At 43.2% G+C, this 24,453-nt stretch overlaps 1 protein-coding gene, 1 long non-coding RNA gene and 1 other non-coding gene across 5 annotated transcripts in view; 2 read left to right on the top strand and 1 right to left on the bottom strand.

Annotated features, from left to right (window-relative positions):
- Positions 1-24,453, top strand: part of myo7aa (myosin VIIAa) — a 38,429-nt gene that overhangs the window by 8,699 nt on the left and 5,277 nt on the right. For 2 of the 3 annotated variants that reach the window (XM_047594107.1, XM_047594105.1), the window contains 42 exons: positions 4,903-5,016; positions 5,543-5,695; positions 7,795-7,979; positions 8,060-8,181; positions 8,581-8,723; positions 8,814-8,927; positions 9,737-9,805; positions 9,882-9,966; positions 10,066-10,142; positions 10,284-10,403; positions 11,435-11,577; positions 11,756-11,966; positions 12,045-12,180; positions 13,063-13,169; positions 14,853-14,990; positions 15,343-15,501; positions 15,758-15,850; positions 16,694-16,788; positions 16,872-16,956; positions 17,038-17,256; positions 17,331-17,438; positions 18,126-18,335; positions 18,420-18,623; positions 18,710-18,886; positions 18,981-19,070; positions 19,154-19,281; positions 19,367-19,493; positions 19,589-19,708; positions 19,944-20,117; positions 20,207-20,434; positions 20,527-20,694; positions 20,804-20,921; positions 21,769-21,895; positions 22,021-22,190; positions 22,265-22,455; positions 22,551-22,675; positions 22,751-22,908; positions 22,991-23,144; positions 23,228-23,383; positions 23,545-23,650; positions 23,757-23,870; positions 24,039-24,126. In XM_047594107.1, the coding sequence (XP_047450063.1) occupies positions 4,903-5,016; positions 5,543-5,695; positions 7,795-7,979; positions 8,060-8,181; positions 8,581-8,723; positions 8,814-8,927; positions 9,737-9,805; positions 9,882-9,966; positions 10,066-10,142; positions 10,284-10,403; positions 11,435-11,577; positions 11,756-11,966; positions 12,045-12,180; positions 13,063-13,169; positions 14,853-14,990; positions 15,343-15,501; positions 15,758-15,850; positions 16,694-16,788; positions 16,872-16,956; positions 17,038-17,256; positions 17,331-17,438; positions 18,126-18,335; positions 18,420-18,623; positions 18,710-18,886; positions 18,981-19,070; positions 19,154-19,281; positions 19,367-19,493; positions 19,589-19,708; positions 19,944-20,117; positions 20,207-20,434; positions 20,527-20,694; positions 20,804-20,921; positions 21,769-21,895; positions 22,021-22,190; positions 22,265-22,455; positions 22,551-22,675; positions 22,751-22,908; positions 22,991-23,144; positions 23,228-23,383; positions 23,545-23,650; positions 23,757-23,870; positions 24,039-24,126 (5,809 nt within the window). Of the gene's footprint in view, positions 1-2,363; positions 2,910-4,902; positions 5,017-5,542; positions 5,696-7,794; positions 7,980-8,059; positions 8,182-8,580; positions 8,724-8,813; positions 8,928-9,736; positions 9,806-9,881; positions 9,967-10,065; positions 10,143-10,283; positions 10,404-11,434; positions 11,578-11,755; positions 11,967-12,044; positions 12,181-13,062; positions 13,170-14,852; positions 14,991-15,342; positions 15,502-15,757; positions 15,851-16,693; positions 16,789-16,871; positions 16,957-17,037; positions 17,257-17,330; positions 17,439-18,125; positions 18,336-18,419; positions 18,624-18,709; positions 18,887-18,980; positions 19,071-19,153; positions 19,282-19,366; positions 19,494-19,588; positions 19,709-19,943; positions 20,118-20,206; positions 20,435-20,526; positions 20,695-20,803; positions 20,922-21,768; positions 21,896-22,020; positions 22,191-22,264; positions 22,456-22,550; positions 22,676-22,750; positions 22,909-22,990; positions 23,145-23,227; positions 23,384-23,544; positions 23,651-23,756; positions 23,871-24,038; positions 24,127-24,453 lie in introns of those variants that run through there. The other variant, XM_047594106.1, reaches the window with a different exon arrangement.
- trnat-agu lies at positions 6,628-6,701 on the top strand. The gene has a single exon. It is a non-coding gene; the product is annotated as a tRNA-Thr (tRNA).
- LOC125013456 lies at positions 8,997-15,432 on the bottom strand. The gene is made up of 4 exons (XR_007113387.1): positions 15,319-15,432; positions 14,882-15,024; positions 13,598-13,732; positions 8,997-9,101 (listed from the first exon to the last, which is right to left on the bottom strand). It is a non-coding gene; the product is annotated as an uncharacterized LOC125013456 (long non-coding RNA).

The following is a 24,453-nucleotide window of genomic DNA, read 5'->3' as shown; positions in this document are numbered from 1 at the left end:
TGAAGCAGCTTTTGTGTAAAACTTCATTGCATATTAAAATAATCAGATTTCCTGCTTCACTGTGATATATCTCAGTTCAAAAGCCTTAAATACACGAATAAACTCAACTTTGAGAAAAGCTTTGATTCAGTTCAGGAAGTTAATTTATATAAATCGCTTAATTAATGACCATTTATAGTTTGAACTTGATAATCTGAGTTGAAATGACTTATTATGTTACATTATGCATTAAATAAACCTCACTTCCTCTTGTTAACTTCACTTATGATGTGACTTATACTAGTTATTTAATTCATATTAAACTACATTAGTTAATAATCATAAATAAACAAGTTTCAACTGTAAAATGAAGCAGAATGGGGGGGGGGGTCCTCAGCGTTAAATAATTCAACATGTGGTTTGTGATAGGCTCACTCCTACTTACGGCCGTGTGTGTGTGTGTGTGTGTGTGTGTGTGGGGTGTGTGTGTGTGTGTGTGTGTGTGTGTGTGTGTGGTGTGTGTGACAGGTGCTGGGTGGTGTCATGTTCAGGTGGCTCAGTTTCCCAGACGCAGTATTTACTTAATTAAACTGACACATATGTAACACACACTCCTACAACCGTTCATCACACACTCGGCTCAGAGGGATCAGCCTGGACAGAACAACAGAACAGAACAACAACTGACACACAAAATACATCTGGACAATATGTTCATAGTACCTCAATCAGTCACTGTGTTTATGTGGTCACACCTGTACATGTATATATATATATGTATATGTATATATGTGTATATGTATATATGTATGTGTATATATGCTATAAACCATCCTGTACCACACCTCTTATATTACATTATATTTATGCTACATGGACTCACTACTGGTTAGATGACAAACTGCATTTGTACCTGAACACGTAATGACAATAACGTTGAATCTAATCTAATCTAATCAATCTAATGTAGAGGAACTGAGTTGAAGCAGAACAGACAGAAATCAAATGCTAATGTTAAGCTAATGTTAAACTAATGTAAACTAATGTTAAGCTAATGTTAAACTAATGTAAACTAATGTTAAACTAATGTTAAACTAATGTTAAACTAACGTTAAACTAATGTTAAACTAATGTTAAACTAATGTTAAACTAGTGTTAAACTAATGTTAGACTAATGTTAAACTAATGTTAAACTAATGTTAAACTAGTGTTAAACTAATGTTAGACTAATGTTAAACTAATGTTAAACTAGTGTTAAACTAATGTTAAACTAATGTTAAACTAATGTTAAACTAATGTTAAACTATGTCAAACTAATGTTAAACTAATATCAAACTAATGTTAAACTAATGTTAAACTAGTGTTAAACTAATGTTAAACTAATATTAAACTAATGTCAAACTAATGTTAAACTAGTGTCAAACTAATGTTAAACTAGTGTTAAACTAATGTCAAACTAGTGTTAAACTAATGTTAAACTGATCCTGGAGGAGACAGAGTCTAAATATTTTTCCAGTCTCCACATTTATCTAAATTTCTGCATAAAATTAAATTTAAAACATCAACGCATGTTCACACAAGTCCTAATGGTAGACTTCCTTCCTTCCTTCCTTCCTTCCTTCCTTCCTTCCTTCCTTCCTTCCTTCCTTCATTCTCTTTTCCTTCCTTCCCTCCTTCTCTTTCTTTCTTACCTTCCTTCCTTCCTTCCTTCCTTAGTTCATTCCTTCATTCATTCTCTTTTCCTTCCTTCCCTCCTTCTCTTTCTTTCTTTCCTACCTTCCTACGTTCCTTGCTCCCTTCCTCCTTCCTTTCTTCCATCCTTCCTTCCTTCATTCTATTTTCCTTCTTTCCTTCCTTCCTTCCTCCCTCCCTCTCTTAGTTCATTCCTTCATTCATTCTCTTTTCCTTCCTTCCCTCCTTCTTTCTTTCTTTCCTACCTTCCTACGTTCCTTCCTTCCTTCCTTCCTTCCTTCCTTCCTTCCTTCCTTCCTTCCTTCCTTCCTTCCTTCCTCCATCAGTGATGACCAGATGCAGCAGAACATGTTTCATGGAGGTTTTATCTATAAGGACAAATAAAACTCATCATATAAACAAAAGTAAAATCACTTAAAAATATTAAATATTCAAATATCATCAGGGAATAAATAGTTTTATTTAAAACAACATTTATATTTATTAGAAATATATTTATATTTATATATTTTATATATTAGAAATATTTATTACAACGTAATAAATATTTGTGTTTTTACCTGTTTATAATTTTGGATTTTATGGCGAAACTTTGCAGAACATTTAAATTTTAACTTTACATTACAAACATAAATAAATAAATAAATAAATAAATCCCTTGTGGTAATGGAAACACTGTTTATGCTGCAGTAGCTGCAGGATCTTCATCCCATCGCGAGCTCCTAGTGGATTTATTGACACAGAAATCCAACACCTGAGGAGGAAGTGGCATCTTGTTGCCATGGGCGACAGGTGAGGTTGTGAGAGGCTGGGTTAACAAAGTGTCATAGAAAGACAGAGACAGAGAGACAGAGACAGAGACCGGTGGAAACTTCCCTGGGTTCTGTAAAATATTTTCAACCTGACGTTTACCTGGATGTTTTTAGAGACTTTGGACAGAAGGATGTTTTTATTAGACTTCAGGCTGGTTGATACTGGACCTGTTTCTCTTTTCCATCACTCGGAGGTCGTGATCTGCTGGAGCTGAAGTTTTACTGTGAGGAACACGTTGGATTAGTTGACACACGCCTGTGAACATTGTGGATGCTTGTGCGTTGTTTGTGGAGTGTGTGTTTTTGTTTCTGCACGGGAACATGTACAAGCGTCGGGATTACGTGGAGCTCTACGAGAAGGATCAGGCCAAATGGGCTCTGGTCCGCAACGTCAACACTGTGATGAAACACACCACGCTGCTGCCGGTACGATGCCTAAAATCAGGAGGCGTCAGAGTCTCCGGGTTAAACAGTTTCATACTTTAACTATGATAGAACCTGTACACAAGCTTTGGTTCAAGGTTAAAGGTTAATTATGGTTCAGGTTAATGTTAAATGTCAGTGAAGTAACTTTTATATTTAGATTTAACATAAGATCCTTCCTTCCTTCCTTCCTTCCTTCCTTCCTTCCTTCAGTGCCTGTACTCTCGGCTATGTTTTAAGCCATTGTTTGAAGTTTCCTTTAAAGGAAGAATATGTGGGAAGTCTTTCAGTGGTGGTGGAGGAAAACCATAGAGACCATAGAGACGAAAAAGGCCATAGAGACCATGGAGATCATAGAGACAGACCATAGAGACCATGGAGACCATGGAGACCACAGAGACCATGGAGATCATGGAGACATGGAGACCATAGAGACCATAGAGACCATTGAGACCATACAGACCATTGAGACCATAAAGACCACAGAGACCATGAAGACCACAGAGACCATAGAGACCACAGAGACCAAAGAGACCATGGAGACCATAGAGACAGACCATTGAGACAGACCATTGAGACAATGGAGACCATAGAGACCATGGAGACCACGGAGACCATTGAGACCAAAGAGACCATAGAGACCATGGAGACCATGGAGACCATAGAGACCATTGAGACCATTGAGACCATGGAGACCATAGAGACCATGGAGACCATGGAGACCATGGAGACGACGGAGACCAAAGAGACCATAGAGACCATGGAGACCATAGAGACAGACCATTGAGACAGACCATTGAGACAATGGAGACCATAGAGACCATGGAGACCACAGAGACCATAGAGACAGACCATAGAGACCATAGAGACCATGGAGACCATGGAGACCATTGAGACCACAGAGACCATGGAGACCATTGAGACCACAGAGACCACAGAGACCACAGAGACCATGGACACCATGAAGACCATGAAGACCATAGAGACAGACCATAGAGACCATAGAGACCATAGAGACCATGGAGAACATGGAGAACATGGAGAACATGGAGACCGTTGAGACCAAGGAGACCATAGAGACTATGCAGACCATGGAGACCATAGAGACCATAAAGACCATGAAGACCATAGAGACCATGGAGACCATGGAGACCATAGAGACCATGGAGACCATGGAGACCATAGAGACAGACCATAGAGACCATGGACACCACAAAGAACATAGAGACCATAGAGACCATAAAGACCATGAAGACCATAGAGACCATGGAGACAGACCACAGAGACCATGGACACCACAAAGACCATAGAGACCATAGAGACCATTAAGACCATAGAGACCATGGAGACCATGGAGACCATGGAGACCACAGAAGCAAGCGACTCTAAAAGTCTTAAAGCTAGAAAAGTTTAAATAGTTATGTTTCACTATGTGGTGCATTTCAACCGATACAGAGAAAACTAAATCAACAGGACGTTTTCTCCAACCAATCAGAGACATTGTAAACAAACAGGACATGAAGAAACATGTGGTTTAGAAACATGCTACGAGTCTGGTCATCGTTAACAGACTCTAGTCATGTGAGTTTTCAGATGATCCTAATAAAACCCTGAAAAACGCTTTGATTCTTATATATGAGGCGTGTTTCATCCTCTGTAGAGTCAATATTGCTCCTACAACCAATCAACATGTGACATTAATTAATTAATGGAGCATTTATAAATGTCTTTATCTCTGTCAGCTGTTTGTCCGGTAAAGTTATCAGGATGTCGATATGTTTATAGAACTGACGCAACAACAGACTCTAAACTAAAACCAACTTCCTTCCAACTTCACCGCTGCCACGTGATTGGATGAATGAGCAGGTGTTTATAATGAAGGGAGGTCAGCAGTGACCAAGAGCTGCAGCTCCAAATGTTTAACTCATGTTCAGTCAAGACTCGGCTCCTTCTTTTTTTAAAGACTCACAGTTTTAATCCTCGTCTTTGTCTCCAGGGCGACTACGTCTGGTTGGACTTGAAGACGGGTCGTGAGTTTGAGGTGCCGATCGGTGCAGTGGTTAAACTCTGCGACTCGGGTCAGATCCAGGTCCTGGACGATGAAGGAAATGTAAGTGAAGCACCTGCATTCTTTAAAGAACCTCACCTCAAAACGTAAAGAGGATATTTACAGTTAATTAAGGATGGGAATAAATATCGATATGGTGACATATCACGATATTTTTCCTTCAGATACAATTTTAAAAGAAAAATCTTGGATTAATATTGTTTTGACTCAATTTATCCAATTAATTATCACTGTCATCTGATGTACATATATACAATGTGTATTTTAAGCTGCATTTAAAATTTCTCAGTGTGTAGAATATTGCAAGATATCGCAATATCATAATATCGCAATAATGTATCGTATCGTGAAGTCCTTATCAATACCATTAATCTTTTAGTTTTTAAATGTGACTCCTGACTAACATTTGCTGCTAATGTTCAGAAAGTTACAAACCTTTGCAGCTACATGGTACCTGGTTGACTCCTTATGGGTTTTATATTTAATAAAAAGCTGGAAGTATGTTTTTTATTTGAGACCTGTCACTGATCCAAAATAAATGCCAGGTTAATGATAAATATCTTTCCAGGAGCACTGGATCTCCCCTCAGAACGCCACCAACATCAAACCCATGCACCCGACCTCCATCCACGGCGTGGAGGACATGATCCGCCTGGGAGACCTGAACGAAGCCGGCATCCTCCGCAACCTGCTCATCAGATACAGAGAAAAGCTGATATATGTGAGTGTTACTGAGTCTGATACATCCAGAGGAAACTGAATGTTACCAAGCATTTAACATTTAACTCAACTTGGTTTTAAAAAAAACGATGTGTTCTCGTCCAGATCAGACGTAGAACAAGTTCATGTCCGAGTTCAGTTTTTATTAGACGGTTTCGGGAAGAGTTGAATCTCTCATTATAAACATTTTCTCTGTATCTTCTGCTCCTGGATGTTTCTTTGCTCTCGTCTCAGTTTCTTGCTGCTTTATTCCCTCTTTTCCATCTTTTCCCTCCTTCCCTCCTCTTTGCTGTAAAGACTAACTGTGGTGGCAGGGTAAGTCAGCCTGTGAGATAAAAACGCACTGAATGCACATTTTAAAGCAACCCCCTTGCATGACCTCAAACACGTCTTCTCCTATTAAACTCTGAAGCATGTGAGCTGCACGTATGTTACACGTCCTGGATGCTTCATGTCAGCTCCGTGTCGTCTTGAGGTGTCGTGTTCCCGCAGCACAGTTTCATAGAAGCGACTCGTCTCCGCCTGCAGCGCATGCTGATTTGTTTCCAACATGGCCGCCTGTTCTCCGGTGGTGAACACCGATACGCTCTCATTGTCATCCTCCAACATCTGAGCTACGACACCTGAGTCACATCATCTACCGGCTTTTTTGCTCTCTCTCTCCCCCAACAACAGAGCGTCCAGTCTTTCATTTCAGCAAAAAAAACAAACAACAAACAAACTCAATTCTCATCAGAATGTGAATCTGGTAACGAGCCTTTTGGATTTAAATATGGGACGAGAGGAAGAAATACGTCTGCATGCAATTGGATACATCTCTAATTAATCAGAATGAAACTCCACAGGGCTCGGATGATTTCAGATGACAGATGAATTAATTAAACGTGGGTATTTTGAGGAGGTTTTCCAGACGTTTTAATGTCAAAGGAAGGAGGCGCTGTGGCTTAGTTGGTTAAAGCGCCTGTCTAGTAAACAGGAGATCCTGGGTTCAAATCCCAGCAGTGCCTTTAGTGTTATTCTATTATCTGAATCCCTCATTGATTCCCCACTTAAAGGAGCTGCAGCTCATCACAAAGATTTAATGTCTGTTTAATTCTAGACTAATTTGCTATAAATTAAAAAAAAACATTTCTGAAGTAATAGGCGCTTTAGACTTCTGCATTAACTTGATGAAGAAGATGAAACTTTTGCCAAACACAAGTCATTCAAATGTCCGTATCTCCAGTTAACCTAACCACTCTATATCAAACTGTGTATTAGGGATGGAGCTGAACCCGAATAAGGCACAAATAACGTGTTTTTACAAATACTTACTTCGAATAAATAGTTTTCAAATTATATATATTGGAGAAGAAGACAAACATCCTTTCATAAAGCTTCCTTTCCTCATGTGACCTCAGTGAATATTTGTGCGTCTGCCCGGATTGAGGGACGTTCACGTACATGTTCCTCTGTACTCAAACTCAAATCTTGTCACCCTACGCAACACGTAATTAAATTTCTGGGGAGGTGCATGTCAGGCTGTGGTGACAGCAAGGAGACTAATTTATGCATCAACTTAATGTAGAAGTCTAAACCATCTATAACTATGCACCATGTCTGCAGAGTGCAAGAGCTGTGATCGGTCCACTTGGTAGTAGCGTGTTTCCTCTTTAGTACTTCTGGCTGCTTCTCCAGGCAGTTTTTGAACTGATTGTTTTGGATCAATAAAAAAGAAGTTTGGAAACATGTGTACGACATGTGTTTGGCAAAACTTTGGCAAAAGTCTCAGTCGCCGTTGTTGAAAGTGAAGCAGAAAGTGGAAACAAACATTAACCCGAGACAGCGCCGTGTTATTACATCTATGTCCTGCGTGCCTGAAATGAGCCTTAACACCTGCACCAACCTGCTCAGCTTCACACCAGCAAAAACCTGAAGAATTTAAATTAAAAGGAAACTTTACTGGGAAAGTTCAGCAAAAATTGAAAGACCGACATCCACAACCTGCCTGTTTTATGTCTTATAGATGACCCCTGTGATATTCCTAAAAAAAAAAATAAAAATAATAATAATAACCACCATCACATCGGCGTCAGTGAAGCCTTTATTTGTCTTATACAGACGTACACTGGCTCCATCCTGGTGGCCGTCAACCCTTACCAGCTGCTGCCCATCTACACGGCCGACCAGATCCGCCTCTACACCAACAAGAAGATCGGTGAAATGCCGCCTCACATCTTCGCCATCGCTGACAACTGCTACTTCAACATGCAGAGGAACAACCGCGACCAGTGCTGCATCATCAGGTAGGAAACTGCTCTTCAGATCTTCAAAAACTAAACAAAGGACCTGAGTCTTTACTCTGCAAACGCTGTGACTTTCACAGTGGAGAGTCTGGAGCAGGGAAAACAGAAAGCACCAAACTGATCCTGCAGTTCCTGGCGGCCATCAGTGGTCAACACTCCTGGATAGAGCAGCAGGTCCTGGAGGCCAACCCCATACTAGAAGGTAGCAACACGCACTGAAAACACAATGATTTCACCAAACGTTTCACCATTAATAAAGTTCTTAACCCAGTTCAATCCTTCTCAAACAGACTAACACACGGTTGTTGTAGAAATAAGAAGCTGCTCATTGCATCAGTTGGCGTTAAATAAGTTGAGATAATCACACATGCAGTAATTATCCAGTAGGAGGCTCCTGTTGTACGTATCTGCTTAGTTAAGTCCATTTTTTTTGGCCGGGCCGTATATAAATCCAAGCTCAGTTTCATCCTCCAGACTCTGTGCATGTGATACAGGCTTCATTTAATCCAGCGCTGTGTGAACGATACTGCAACATCACACCACGCTACATACGTGGCTGCAGCCAGGTATGACAAAACCGTGTCGTAATCTTCTCCTCCAGCCTTTGGCAACGCGAAAACAATCCGCAACGACAACTCGTCCCGTTTCGGGAAATACATCGACATCCACTTCAACAAGAGAGGAGCCATCGAGGGAGCCAAGATCGAGCAGTACCTGCTGGAGAAGTCCAGAGTCTGTCGACAGGTACGAGACAAACCTCACACTGATTTTGATGTTTTTAACGCTGCAGCTTTTAACGTTTTATTCACCTCCTTTATCTCTGTCGTCCTTCAGGCCCACGACGAGAGGAACTACCACATCTTCTACTGCATGTTGAAGGGAATGACTGCAGACGAGAAGAAGAAGCTGGGCCTCAGCAAAGCCACCGACTACACCTACCTGACCATCGTGAGTCTATTATTATTACCTATCTAAAGAGTCACCAATGTTTGAGCTGTAAATACATGGGGCACACACCGTTCAGCCAAAGCATTATGACCACCGTGGCTCCTTAGTTGATCATAACAAGTTCTTTATCCTCAGAGTTGATGTTAGAAGCAGGAGAATCCAGGTGAACCTGGTCTGAAGAGATCAGTAGGTATGAGAAGAGGAGGAGGAGGAGGAGAAGGAGGAGGAGGAGGAGGAGGAGGAGGAGGGGTTCAAAACTGATCCAAGGAAAGAAAAGATCTGGAGACAAGGTCATGGACCAAGACCAAGAGGAGGAGGAAGAAGAAGAAAAGGAGAACGTCAAATGTGGTTCAAGAAAGGAGAAGAACCAGAGACAGGGTCCTGGATTAAGGAGGAAGGAGGAGGAGGAAGAAGAGGGGGAAGAAGAGGAAGAGGAGGCAGGGGGAGGAAAAAGGGGGAGGATCAAAAAGAGAAAGAGGGGGAGCTGGAGGAGGAAGAGAAGGAGCTGTGGGAGGAGGAGGAAGGGGAGGAAGAGACGAAGGGGGACGACGAAAAGTAGTAGCTGAAGGAGGAAGAGGACGGAAGAGGTGGAGGAGGAGGAAGAGCAGGAGCTGGAGGAGGAAGATGGCCAACAATCCGAGGAAGGAGAAGAACCAAAGCCAGAGTCCTGGTCATTGGTTCTGACCCATGATGATGATGATGATGATGATCTGTTCCTAATGTGGACGTTGTTCTCCTCTAATGAGTCTGAGGTTCTTTAGTGTCAGAATAAAACCAAACCAGTTCCTCGTGTCTCTGTTTGTCTTCAGGGTAAATGCACCGTGTGTGACGGCCGCGACGATATGAAGGAATATTCCAACATCCGCTCGGCCATGAAGGTACAACTCAAAGTCTTTAACTGAGAAAATCCTCCGTCCTCTTTTCATTATCAACATTCTTCTTTCCTCTGCTCAGGTTTTAATGTTCACAGACAAAGAGAACTGGGAGATTTCAAAGCTTCTGGCTGCGATTTTACACATGGGCAACCTGAGATACGAAGGTACAATAAAAATAAATAAATAAATAAATAAATAAAAACCTTCCTCTCAGATCCACGCACACTTTTATTTGTATATTTATTCAAATTTCCTTCCTGCAGCTCGAACCTATGACAACCTGGATGCCTGTGAGGTCGTACGCAGTCCTCACCTCACCACCGCCGCTACGCTGCTGGAGGTAAACGCAACGATTAAAGAAACCATCAAATAAAACCTGTGGCGCAGATTAAACTCTATTCTACCCTCAGATATTCTGAGTCCGAACCTGTTCTTAAAACCTTTCTCAGTGACCTAGAAGCTGAGGTTTGTGTTTTTCCAGGTGAACGATAAAGATCTGATGAACTGTCTGACGAGTCGAACGCTGATCACCAGAGGTGAGACCGTGTCCACGCCGCTCAGCATGGAACAAGCCCTGGACGTACGGGACGCTTTCGTTAAGGTACGACACGTGGTTGTGGTTTAATTTTTAGTTTTCTAACACAATTTCACTTCAACAAGTTGTCAGTTAAAGGTTTCGAACGTCATCTGTCAGAAAACTAAACGGATATAGATATAAAAACAAAGATCAGTGAAGGTCTGCGCCCGTAGACGGTATCAATATGGAGGAGGAGGCTCTAAAGAGAAGCCAAAGCAGGTAGAGCTCCCCCTGGTGGCTGGAGGCTGCACTATAGGTCATAAGCTCCACCCCCTTCATGTTAGTGGGCGGGACTTAGGCCACATTAAAACACTAAAATACAGGTCAAATATATATATATATATATATATATTTTTTTTTTCAATAATAGTTTCTGACATTTTAGGTAGTTAATATAATGACAGAGGCTAATAAGTTAGGAGGGGCTACTATTAGCTGTGAGGCTAGAAAGCTAGTTGAGGCTATGACTAGCTGGGAGGCTAGAAAGCTAATAGTGGGTACTATTAGTTGGGAGGTTGGAAAGCTAAGATGAACTACTCTTAGCTGGGAGGCTAAAGGTAAGAAAAGCTACTATTAGCTGGGAGGCTAAAGCTAAGAGGTGCTACTAGCTGGAAGGCTAGAGAGCTAAAAGGAACTACTATTAGCTGGGTGGCCGGAAAGGTAAGAAGAACTATGATTAGCAATGAGGCTCAAACTAAAAGGAGCTACTATTAGCTGAGAGGCTAGAAAGCTAACAGGGGCTACTATTAGCTGTGAAGTTAAAGCTAAGAGAAGCTACTATTATTTATTTATTTATAGTCCCATTGAGAACTCTTTTACAAGCAAGATGTTGCCAAGAGAGCAGCAACACAGTTACGGAATTAAAAGCTAGGAATGAACAACAAATAAATTACTTTCATGATAATAATATACTTAATTAAAACTCTTGCATAGAGAAAACCTGGACTCTAGTTTTCATCAGAGCTCTGAATTTAAACATATGGAAGATTTATTTCCCGGTTCTGTTCTTGTTTTTGTTACAGCCGGTGGCTTTACCTGTGTGTGTTTGTGTGCAGGGTATTTACGGGCGTTTGTTTGTGTGGATCGTGGAGAAGATCAACGCTGCCATTTACAAGCCTCCGTCGTCTCAGCCCAAAGCTCTGAGACGCTCCATCGGTCTGCTGGACATCTTCGGCTTCGAGAACTTCACCGTCAACAGGTGAGATACGAACTTCAGCTAACCCTCCTCGTTAGCTCCATTAGCATTAACATCAACATTATCTGGTTGGTGGCTTCATTAAATACGTCCTCAGCTCTGATTTTTTTCAGATAATAGATGTTTCCAGATCGTCTTAGATTCATTTTTCTCACATTTCCTGTTCTCTTCTTTCCTGCAGCTTCGAGCAGCTCTGCATCAACTTCGCCAACGAGAACCTGCAGCAGTTCTTCGTCCGTCACGTCTTCAAGCTGGAGCAGGAGGAGTACAACCTGGAGCACATCAACTGGCAGCACATCGAGTTCACCGACAACCAGGACGCCCTGGACATGATCGCCATCAAACCCATGAACATCATCTCGCTCATCGACGAGGAGAGCAAGTTCCCCAAGGTGACTCGTCTGGACTCGTCTGGACTCCGGCCCCCTGGTGGACCAGCTCTCACTCTGTTTGTTTGCTGTCGTCTGCAGGGCACCGACACCACCATGCTCAACAAACTCAACTTCCAGCACAAGCTCCACACGAACTACATCCCACCGAAGAACAACCACGAGACTCAGTTTGGCATCCAACACTTTGCTGGAGTCGTTTTCTACGAGACGAGAGGTCAGAGATGACGAATCTTTAATCGTTTATTCTGTCTCATTATGAATATACACAGATTATCTGTGGGGTTCAGGTCTGGACTCAGGTCTGGACTCTGATCTGGTCTCATGCTCCCTGAACCACATTTTCTATATCTGAGCCCCATGAATCCTGGTATTAACATCTTGGAATATGGAAGAAAAACTCCATGGATGGAATAACCTGGTCATTCAGTGTATTCAGGTAGTCAGCTGACCTCCTACTTTGGGCTGAATGCTGCTGAACCTGGACCTGAACAACTGCAGCAGCCCCAGATCATAGCACTGACCCCCCAGGCTTATACAGTAGGCACTGGACACGATGGGGGCACCACTTACCCTGATGCACTCTGTAACAGGGTCAATCTGGACTCATCAGACCTCATGACCTTCTTCCATGTCTCCAGAGTCCAGTCTTTGTGCTGCTCCCTAGTAGATTTGAGCCTTTTTCCCCGGTTGTCCTCACTGATTAGTGGTTTTCTTAAGGCTCCACAGCTGTTCAGTCCTTTGAGTTCCCTTCACATTGTCCATGATGTAGAATTTCTATTATTGCAGCTTTCCTTCCATCTGATTTCACCATTCAATCAGGATTTATTTCTTCCTGGAAGACGGTGGTTCTCCACTATCCTTCCAGTTTTTAATAAAGTTCCAGTTTTAGTCGTTTCTGCCACAGGTTGTGTCTTTCCACAAGAAATGAGAAGCTACTCATTGTATCAGTTGGAGTTAAATAGCTTAAGATAATCACCCATGCAGTAATTATCCGATACGAGGCTCTTACTGGACGTATTTGCTCAGTTAAATCTGTTTTATTTGTGGCCGTGTATAAATCCAGGCTCAGTTTTGTGTTTGTGTTTTTGTCCTGCAGGTTTCCTGGAGAAGAACAGGGACACGTTGTACGGCGACATCATCCAGTTGGTTCACTCGTCCAAAAACAAGTTCATCAAACAAATCTTCCAGGCCGACGTTGCTATGGTAACGCACGCACGCAAACATTGTCGTTTTCTAGATTCACGTGTCGTGTCCGTCCCACCGCACCTGCTCAGTAATGGGAATAAAACCAACATTTTCCAGATGCTTGTAAGGTTTTTTTTTTTTTTTTACACAAATGAAACCATCAACCTTGGCTGCATGTCTCTGTCCTCTAGGTCCAGGTGTGTCCAATAAAAACTGAAACAAGGACAAAGGGTGTTTCTCTAAAGACGTTTCATCCAAAGCTTCTCGTCTAAAAGACCAGTGGGGTTTAATTGAATAAAGCTACTTTTTCATTCCAAAATCAACAGATTTAAACACCACAAACTGAACAGTAGAAGAGAAAAGAGAGTTTTAAAGACAATAAACTGAGAACAGAATTAAATAGGACCACCTCTGCCTCTGCATGGTTTTCAGCTTTTCATACTCACATGTTTCTCAGTAACTTTCCAGCTTAAAGGTAACACTCCTGTCTTCTCTGTCTTCCCTCTGTGTGTGTGTCTGTGTGTAGTTTCTGTCTTCTTATGCTCCTTGTAGTTCAGTAGGTCGACCTGCCACTTCTCCTCCTAAGGTAAAAATAATAATAATAAAAAAAATCAAATCAAATCAAAAATAAATAACTAAAATTATCTATATCTATATCCTCCATCTAGTTCATCACCTATCACTTTATATTCACGGTCTGATTATTCTCATGTCATTTGTCTTATACTTTATCATAATTTCTTGTCATTTTAAACGTGATTCTAATATTTTAAAGAACTAAAACGTTAGACACGGTAAAATGTTTACATGTAAACGTAAACTACAGCCATTAGTTAGTTATTTCTGAAAACAAATATTGTTTTATGTTGACAGTTTTTTTTAGGTGTTATTTTTAAATCAGAAATGCTGCTGTTGTTTTTGTTGGTAGCACTAGCTTGATGAATGAGTGTAGTTCCTCACTGTGGCCACTGGAGGGCAGCAAACACCCCCAGACCGTAGACCAGAGGCCAAGGATCCCAAACTGATGGAGAGATTAAGTAGGAACCCCCTCCCTACTGTATGTGTTCCCCCTTATCCTTTCACTAAAATGTGTTGGATTCATGTTAATGTGTATTTAAAGAGATTTAAATTTGTGGGAGAAAATATATAAAAAAAGATATAAAATGTCTAATCAACCAAAGTTTTTTTTTAACTCAAGTCATAGCCAGCAGAGCTCATAAGCTCCACCCCCTCCATGTTAGTGGGCGGGACCAAACTGAAACACTAAAATAGTAAATAAAGCAGCTTTCTATGAGCTAAACTAGCTGGTTTCCACTTATTCTGTCTTATTCATCTCCTCTCTTCCTGTCTATTGTATATTAATTAATTTATAATGTCATAAAAAATTTGCAATTGCACTTATAATTTTAAATAAAAAATAGTTTGGACGTTAAAATATTCCTCAAAATAAAACTATTCAAGTTGATTAGTCTTCAAATATTTATTTTCCTAAAGGAAATCACCGAATCTTCTCATGTTTGTCTTTTATTCATTTAATTAATTTGCTTTAAAGCAGATGATTAATGAATCAATCAACGACTTTTATTTTTTAGAGAAAAGGGTTAAACGTTGACAGTCAGAGCTGAGGAGGAGCTGAGCTGAGTCCTCCTCTTAGTTCCTGACTCTGTGTTTTTTTTTTTATTTTCTGTGTGTTTTGTTCAGGGTGCAGAGACCAGGAAACGCTCTCCCACCCTCAGCAGCCAGTTTAAAAGGTCTCTGGAGCTGCTGATGAGGACTCTGGGCGTCTGTCAGCCGTTCTTCGTCCGCTGCATCAAACCCAACGAGTACAAGAAACCCATGGTGAGTGTCCGACGTCCAACACCATCCAGACAACCTGAGCAAATTAAACGCACAAATGTTTTAACTTCAGCTCAGCTTTAGTCACAGTTGTAGTTTAACAGTTTGATTCTGATTTAAATGAAAACTACACAGATTAATATCATGTTGCTATCATGCAAAATCTGCAATTCTGATAAACACAAGCAGAAAAAACAAAACACACAAAAATACAGTGAAGAACTTTGAGTAAAATCTCAATGAAGACTGAAGTGAACACCAGGAAAACCTCTCTTTTCTGTGTAATGACCCAGAATAAGACTTTTGATATAAACTCTTCACGGAGTCAAACCTTTTTCTTTTTGTTTCCGATCAGCTGTTTGACAGGGAGCTGTGTGTGCGTCAGCTGAGGTACTCTGGGATGATGGAGACCATTCGTATCCGCCGTGCGGGATATCCCATCCGCTACACCTTCGTGGAGTTCGTCGACCGCTACCGGGTCCTGATGCCTGGAGTCAAACCAGCGTACAAGCAGGTACAGCAGACTTTATACGACTAACGGAGACAAAAGATAGAATAAGATAAAATTTATATTTGCTCTTAAAATAAACTTGTATTTAGAACCAGACTAAACTAATCCTACTTAGTTCATCATAGTTTCAGCCTCAAAAATGTCCTAAAACATCTCATCACTGTCAACCAGCTAAAAAATGAGACTCTCTGAGGTGTTTTAATACTTAATAGAGATACGTAAAGTCACATACGTGTTGATTTGTGTCTTTTGTGGTCAGGAGGATCTGAGGGGAACCTGCCAGAGAATCGCTGAGGCCGTGTTGGGCAGAGACGACGACTGGCAGATGGGAAAGACCAAGATCTTCCTGAAGGTACGATGAGACGGAGGTTTTTATCGTATTTGTCTCGTTGATGAGAAGAGAACAGAAATATTCAGTTTGGCGTCTACGTGATGAGCTGTTTCCACGGAGACTAAACCAGACGTGTGTTTACATCAAAACACTGATTGAAAAATAAGGAGACGAGGACGAGGATGAGTCCAGTCCTGAATATCTACAGTGTTAGAATACGACCGAGGTGTCTCCATCGTCTCCATCCACATGGGTCCCAGCTTTGGTTCATGTTTTGTTTGTCTTCCTCCATTGTTTGGAAACTCCTCCCGTGATGTTTCTACCCCTCGTGGAGCAGACGCGCTCAGAGAGAACGGATTTATTTAGTGGATCAGTTTCACGGGTTTGCTGTGTGCGTTTGGACAGTAATCGTCGCCGTGGCTGTTTTCAGCTCAACTGGGAGGACTGCGTGTTTGTGTTTTGGTTTCCAGCGAGGTCACAGGTCAGACATCCGTTAGCCGGTCGCCACGGCGACGCTGTCACTCTCTCTGGGTTTTCATGATGTGGACAGGACTGGTGTGGATTTATGGCCCAGCGGCGCAGGAAGCAGAGCGGGAAGTGGAGAGTTGAGGGGGGCAGCACCCACACTTCCCCCGACAGGACGTGGCCCGATCAGGAGGAGGAGGAGGAGGAGGAGGAGGAGGAAGAAGCTTCTGGTGTTTTCTGTTTATTTGGGGGTCGTGTTGGTGGAAAGTCTGTTAGCTCTCATTAAGCTCTGGTTGGGTTTAATGTTGAGAGATTTAAAGGAAACACGTTTTTTTACAGGTTAAAATATAAAATAATTTGAAGGAATCAATATTAAAGGTGTTGTTTTTTTTTTTTTAGGATCATCACGACATGCTGCTGGAGATCGAGAGAGACAAGGCCATCACAGACAAGGTCATCCTCATCCAGAAGGTGGTTCGAGGTTTTAAGGACAGGTGAGGCCGTCAGAAATAAAAAAATAAAAAAATAAAAATTAAAAGTTGATCAGTGCAGTTTTTAATCGTCCTTCTGACTTCAGGTCAAACTTCCTGAAGATGAGGAAGTCGGCTGTGTTCATCCAGAAGACGTTTAGAGGGTATCAGTGCAGGAAGAACTACGGAGCAGTGAGGAACATTTTACATTTTACACCACACAGTTTAAATCCGTATCGTATCTCATATTTAAGTCTTCTCCTCTCTCTTCAGATGCGAGCCGGCTTCTCTCGCCTGCAGGCTCTGGTTCGCTCCAGGAAGCTGTGCGCGTCGTATCACGTCGCCCGACAGCGGATCACGGCGTTTCAGGGCCGGTGTCGCGGCTACTTGGTGCGTCGGGCGTTCAGGCACCGACTGTGGGGCGTCGTCACCATCCAGGCGTACACCAGGGGGATGATAGCGCGCCGGCTTTACAAGCGGCTGAAGGGAGAGGTAAGCGCCTCAAAAGTGATTCGGACGTGGTTTCGGTCGGAAGCACCGTCACCGAGCTTGTTTGGTCGTTCTAGTACCGCAGGAGGCTGGAGGCGGAGAAGATGCGACTGGCTGAGGAGGCCAAGCTGAGGAACCAGATGTCGGCAAAGAGGGCGAAGGCCGAGGCTGAACGCAAACACCAGGTGGGAGTTCGTTAAAACCATGAAACCGTGAAAACATGAAAACAGCATCCAGCTCTGAAACACTGAAATAAAACGATAAAGTTTAAATTAACCTTTACGTGCATGAATTACAAGAACCTCAGTCAAGTTTCCTGTGTGTTTTTATTCCTCTTTAAAAAAGAAAAAGCAATTAAATTTTTGAAGTTACAAAATTGTCCACTAACTTGATTAATTATAAATTTCCCCTATTAGTAAATAAATATGCATTTAACAATTATATTAATTCTTAGATGTTACTTGATGCCAGCATTTTTTTAAATTTTTTTTTACCTTCAGTGGTGCCCAGCTGTTGAAGTATTTACACAAAATTCTTGAGGTACTAAGGGAATTTTCTGTCAGCCATCTTGATTTTGAGTAAAAAGCCACTAGGCACGAAAGGGCTAAAGGGTCTCGGCTTTAATTTTAATCGGTTAACGTCATTATTAAATGAGTTGTGTGAAGATTAGGGCGTCAGCAGAGACCGAATAGATACATAAAAAGTCAAAAAGTCCAAGTACGTGTCAAGAAATCTTTGTTCTCCAGGAGGATTTTATGACTCCAACTCTCCTGGATCATGTTTCTAGTTTAAAGACGGCTGTACCCTTGTTGTTTGACTCGAATACTTTCAGTTTCAGATCTGACATGATGTTTTTTTTTTTTATTTTCCAGGAGCGTCTGGCCCAGCTGGCCAAAGAAGACGCTGAGAGGGAGAGGAAGGAGAAGGAGGAGGCCCGGAGGAAGAAGGAGATGGTGGAGCAGATGGAGAAAGCTCGTCTGGAGCCCGTCAACGACTCCGACATGGTGGACAAGGTGTTCGGCTTCCTGGGGACCACCAGCTCGTTCCCGGGGCAGGAGGGACAAGCCCCCGCTGGCTTCGAGGTGAACACTTTCCTCCATGCAACAAACTCAGCAATTTGGGTTCAGGTCATTTACTTGAAGCTTTGAAACTCGTCCTCCCGTCAGGACCTGGAGCGAACTCACCGGGAGCTGGAGGAGGAGGATCTGGACGAATCCATTCCTCTTCCTGAGGACGACGAGGACGACCTGTCGGAGTACAAGTTCGCCAAGTACGCAGCCACCTACTTCCAGGGCACGACCACGCACACCTACGTACGACGACCCCTCAAACAGCCACTGCTGTTCCACGATGACGAGGGAGACCAGCTGGTACCTTTACTATTATCATTATTATTATTGTTTCTGAGGTTTGACGCTGGATAAAGTTGATTTTAAACGTTCCTGTCATATCTGAGGCGTCGCTGGCTGTGTGGATCACGGTGCTGAGGTTCATGGGAGATCTACCGGAGCCCAAATACCACACGGCCATCAGCGACGGAAGCGAGAAGATTCCCGTGATGACTAAAATCTACGAGACGCTGGGAAAGAAGACGTACAAGAGGGAGCTGCAGGCGCTGCAGGGGGAGGGGGAGGTGAGCAGCGACGCGTTTTCATCCCGTTAATCCAAAAACAAAAAAAAACAGGAGGTTTCGCGGGTTGATTATGTTTTTTCGTTTGTGTGTCCAGACGCCTCACGCCGACAGTCACAAGAAAAACAGCGTCCGACACAAACTGGTGTCCCTCACCCTGAAGAAGAAATCCAAGATCACGGAGGAGGTGAGACGACAAGCAAAGCTAGAAAAGCACGTCTCACTCAGTCGCAGAACTTAAAAAGTTTCAACGCGATGCATTTTTTGCAGGTCACCAAGCGCCTCAACGATGGCGAGCACGGTCTCCACGGCAACAGCATGCTGGAGGATCGGCCGACGTCCAACCTGGAGAAGCTTCACTTCATCATCGGCAACGGGATCCTGAGACCAGCTCTGAGGTAAATACAGTAGAGATAATAAAGTGTCAGAGGGAGAAGCAGAGTCCGTGTTAACGTTTGTTTGTTTGTTTGTTTGTTTGTTGAGGGATGAGATCTACTGTCAGATCTGTAAACAGCTGAGTCAGAACCCGTCTAAGAGTTCTCACGCCCGCGGCTGGATCCTCATCTCTTTGTGCGTCGGCTGCTTCGCTCCGTCAGACAAATTCGTCAAGGTCAGGACGTCCAGAAATTTAAAAATGAAACTTTCCACATTTCCCAAAACTTTTCGTGTCCGGTGTTTGTTTATGTGTTATTTTTTGTCTCGTAGTACCTGAGGAACTTCATCAACAGCGGGCCGCCGGGCTACGCTCCATACTGTGAAGAGAGACTGAGAAGAACCTTTGCCAACGGGACGAGGACGCAACCTCCATCTTGGCTGGAGTTGCAGGTAAAACCACAGACACACTGATTAAAAACTAGCGGCCGATGCACATTTTAGCCTTTTTTTGTTTTAGATTCAGCCTCATAGTTTAATCTCTTTTAATTGTGTATGATTTGCTTCATTGCTTTCATGCAAAAAGCAGTGATGTTTGATGAACTTCATCATTGTAGTTAACACCTGGACTGTGAAGGAACCTTTAAACTTGGTTCTTTTCAACTAAACTTCTAAAATCGACCTCCAGGCCACCAAGTCGAAGAAGCCCATCATGCTGCCGGTGACGTTCATGGACGGAACGACCAAAACGCTGCTGACGGACTCGGCCACCACGGCCAAGGAGCTCTGCAACGCCCTGTCTGACAAGATCAACCTACGTGACCGCTTCGGGTTCTCGCTGTACATCGCTCTGTTTGACAAGGTGGGCGCCACAGCGTCCTCAGACATGCGCCGCCTCCAAGCTCCAAGGGTTTTTCCAACGTTTTGCAGCTTTGATTTTTTGTCCTGCAGGTCTCGTCTTTAGGCAGCGGGAACGACCACGTGATGGACGCCGTGTCGCAGTGCGAGCAGTACGCGAAGGAGCAAGGAGCCCAGGAGAGGAACGCCCCCTGGAGGCTGTTCTTCAGGAAGGAGATCTTCACGCCGTGGCACAATCCCACCGACGACCAGGTCGCCACCAACCTCATCTATCAACAAACCGTCAGGGGCGTCAAGTTCGGGGAGTATCGCTGCGACAGGGTGACTTCCTCTTTCCGTGTCTGGTGTTTATGGTAAACAAAGAAGAACTATTGTATTAAAAGAGACTTACTGACATCTGCGTCTGTTTCCAGGATGATCTCGCGGAGCTGGCGTCTCAGCAGTATTACATCGACTACGGTTCAGAGATCCTCCTGGAGCGTCTGCTGAGCCTCATCCCCTCGTACATCCCCGACAGGGAGATCAGTGCCTCCAGGACGGTGGAGAAATGGGCTCATTTCATCATGGCTGCTCATAAAAAGGTCCTCGACACTGTCAACGTCCTAAACAGAAGTTTTTTTTATACAGAAATATACTTGGTGTTTAACTTTTTCATGCTTATTGTGGTTGTTATTTGTTGACTGTGTTCAGGGCATCTACACCCAGAAGAGGTTTGACCCTCAGAAGGTGAAGGAGGAAGTCGTGGACTTCGCTCGTCACAAGTGGCCGCTGCTCTTTTCTCGTTTCTACGAAGCCTTCAAGTTCTCAGGTGAGAATCTCAGTTCAATTTAATACAACTTTATCTGCAACAACAATAACACTGAGCTCACTAACACGCAGGTGTCCTCCCACGTTACCCAACAATGCACAAGAGTGTTAACAGAAAATGAACCATCATGTAAACAAAGTCAGTATTAACAGAACTTATATAAGACATTGGCGGATTTAGATTTAAAAGCGTAATAGCAGATAATGATTTGTTTTCCTTGATGGAGTTTAAAACACCTTCCTGAGGGAATAAACTGAAAGTTTGCCGCTAGCTTTTTGTCCCAGAGGGAGGACATGTCTTCCTGCTGCTCCACAATTATTTTGGAACACAATTTTATTCAGCATGTTTTACATCCGTTAAAGTTAAAAGATATTTCACATCTTCATCCTCAACGCCTCCTCTGTTCTGTTAACTTTGACTCTTCTCATGAGGCCGAAAAACACCACAGCTTCTTCTGCAAATGACTTTTCACCCAAAAACCTCTATAACATTATCGATTAATCTCTTATTGCACATCCAGGAACAATTTAAACACAAGTTGATCACACGGTGTCTGAAGCCGATTTGTTTATGTGGTTTTCTCCACCAGTTGCTCAGGAATACACAGAATAAATAGTGCCCTTCTTTCCTGTGTAATAAAATTAAAAAACGAATTAAAAAAAAAAAAACACAGTGCTTAAAAATAAATTCAATTATACTGAAGCCACAAAAATAAATCTATTTAATCCTTAAAATTCCAGTTATTAATTTACTCCTTAATTAATTTCCAGCAGTCTTCCTGTCTTCTTGAGCTGCTCCGTTACATATTGTGTTTATTCAGAGTTTCCTTGTTCTTTGTTTCTTTTAGGTCCCAGTCTCCCTAAGAACGACCTGATCGTCGCTGTGAACTGGACCGGAGTTTATTTTGTAGACGAGCAGGAGCAGGTCCTCCTCGAACTCTCCTTCCCAGAAATAACTGCAGTCTCAAGCAGCAGGTGAAACGTTTTCAGTAAAACTAATAAACGATCCTTTTTCAGAGATTTTTCTGTTTCCAATCGTTGGTCAGGTAATTGCGTCAGATGAGATCATCATCGTCATTATTATGTTGTTGTTGGTTCAGAGGAGGAAAGCTGCAGGGTCAGAGTTTCACGTTGGCGACCATCAAAGGAGAAGATTACACCTTCACCTCCAACAACGCAGAGGACATCCGAGACCTGGTGGTGACCTTCCTGGAAGGCCTGAGGAAGAGGTCCAAGTTTGTGGTGGCGCTGCAGGACAACCCAGACCCCAGTAGGTTAAAAGGCTTGACTCATGCTTTGGATTATTTCAACTCAAAGTGAAACCATTTCTTTTTGTTTCTCCAGCTGGCGGGGGCTCGACGTTCCTGAGCTTCATGAAGGGAGACCTGATCTTGTTGGACCAGGACACCGGTGAGCAGGTCCTGAACTCTGGCTGGGCCCACGGCATCAACGAACGGACCAATCAGAGAGGAGACTTCCCGGCGGACTGCGTCTACGTCCTGCCCACCGTGACCCGGCCTCAGAAAGACATAGTGGTGAGGAGACAAATTAAACTCACGAACTGATCGACCTCCTCGAAATCTAAGATTAAAGGGCGGATGATCTTTCTATTAAACTCCCAAACTCTCAGGCTCTGGTGACGATGACGCCAGATCAGCGCCAGGAGTCGGTTCGTGTCTCTCAGATCGTCCTGCCTGAGACGGACGACCGAGCGAAGCCCTACACGCTGGAGGAGTTCTCCTACGACTACTTCAGGTAAACATCACAAACAACATTCATTCAGACACGTTTTTGCAGGAGGTGTGACGGATCTGAGCCGCTTCCTTTCAGGCCTCCCCCCAAACACACCCTGAGCCGAGTGATGGTCACCAAGAATCGCGGGAAGGACAAGATGTGGAGCTGCACCCGAGAGCCGCTCAAACAGCCGCTGCTGAAGAAGGTGGTGAACCACGAGGAGCTGGCTCAGGAGGCCTGCATGGCCTTCATCGATATCCTTCACACCACTTCAGATCCAGTGTTTTGTTTTTAAAGCTGAACAGGTAGTTTCGACTCCTTGACCGTTGATCCCACCTATGATGAAGTACATGGGCGACTACCCGTCCAAGCGGACGCGCTCGGTCAACGAGCTGACGGACCAGATCTTCGAGGGGGCGCTGAAGGCCGAGCCGCTGAAGGACGAGATCTTCTGTCAGATCATCAAACAGCTCACCGACAACCACGTCAAGTGCGTGAAGGAGTTCATATCTGAATCTCAGTATTTGGAGGCAGGAACTTGCTGAAGGTGATTTTTCTGTGCTGCTGCTGCAGGTACAGTGAGGAGAAAGGCTGGGAGCTGCTGTGGTTGTGCACTGGTCTGTTTCCCCCGAGTAACGTGCTGCTGCCGCACATCCAACGCTTCCTCCAGTCCAAGAGACACCACCCGCTCTCTGGAGACTGCATACAGAGGCTGCACAAAGCTCTACGGTACAAATTCACTCAATCTCAGACTCTTAATCGGTAGCTGTGTTAGTGAGATGGAGCAGGAGGCTGAATTTATCAGGAACAGACTTCCTTCCTTCATAGACTGATGTAAAATCAGGTAGAAACTGTCCTAACCTCCTGTTATGTCCTGACGTTAATGACAGTAACGGATCCAGGAAGTATCCCCCTCACCTGGTGGAAGTGGAGGCCATCCAACATAAAACCACGCAGATCTTCCACAAAGTTTACTTCCCCGATGATACAGACGAGGTACGACACACGAAACCCGTCAGTTTCCTCTAATCATCAACAACAACAACAAAAAAAAAAACTTGTGAAAGTGAGATTGTTGTTGTTGTTGGTGTCAAACCTGCAGGCGTTCGAGGTGGAGTCCAGCACCAAAGCCAAGGATTTCTGCCAGAACATTTCAACCAGACTTCTGCTTAAATCTCCTGAAGGTTTCAGCCTCTTTGTCAAGATCTCAGACAAGGTCAGAGGACGAGGATAGTTTCTCAAACATTCAGTGTGAAAACAAAAAGTCTCATCCCGGTCTGAGGACGCTGGGATCCACTTATTTATGTTCTTACAGCTGAATATTTTATCGTTTTATATGTTTTCTTGATAATCACACATTAAGCTAATCTGAGTGTGTCTTCAGGTGATCAGTGTGCCAGAGGGGGACTTCTTCTTTGACTTCGTCAGACATTTGACGGACTGGATCAAGAAGTCTCGTCCGGCTAAAGACGGTTTGTACAGATTTTTCAGTGAAGCCGAGTCCAGCGTTTTGTTTGAGTTTTGTTAAGTCGTAAAAGCATCGACCATTTCCTGTCATACAACAGTTAAAAGGTTCATTAAATTCGTGTAACAGGCAAATAAACCTCATATTGAACTTATCAGAACCACTTAGGGAAGAAGAAGACTTAAGAAACAGGGTCAGAAGGAAACTTTATACAAGCGATTGTTGAGTAGTTGTGAGTACGTGAAGATGTCAAGTGTTTACAGGATCACATTTCTGCACTTGGAGCAGATTTATTATTAGATTTATAGGTTAGCTCAGCCTCTTTTTGAAGTAT

This window comes from Mugil cephalus, chromosome 9 (genome assembly GCF_022458985.1).
Source record: "Mugil cephalus isolate CIBA_MC_2020 chromosome 9, CIBA_Mcephalus_1.1, whole genome shotgun sequence".
Taxonomy (NCBI): Eukaryota; Metazoa; Chordata; class Actinopteri; order Mugiliformes; family Mugilidae; genus Mugil; species Mugil cephalus.
The sequence above is the reverse complement of the archived record's forward strand: the minus strand, read 5'-3'. Positions and strand labels throughout refer to the sequence as shown.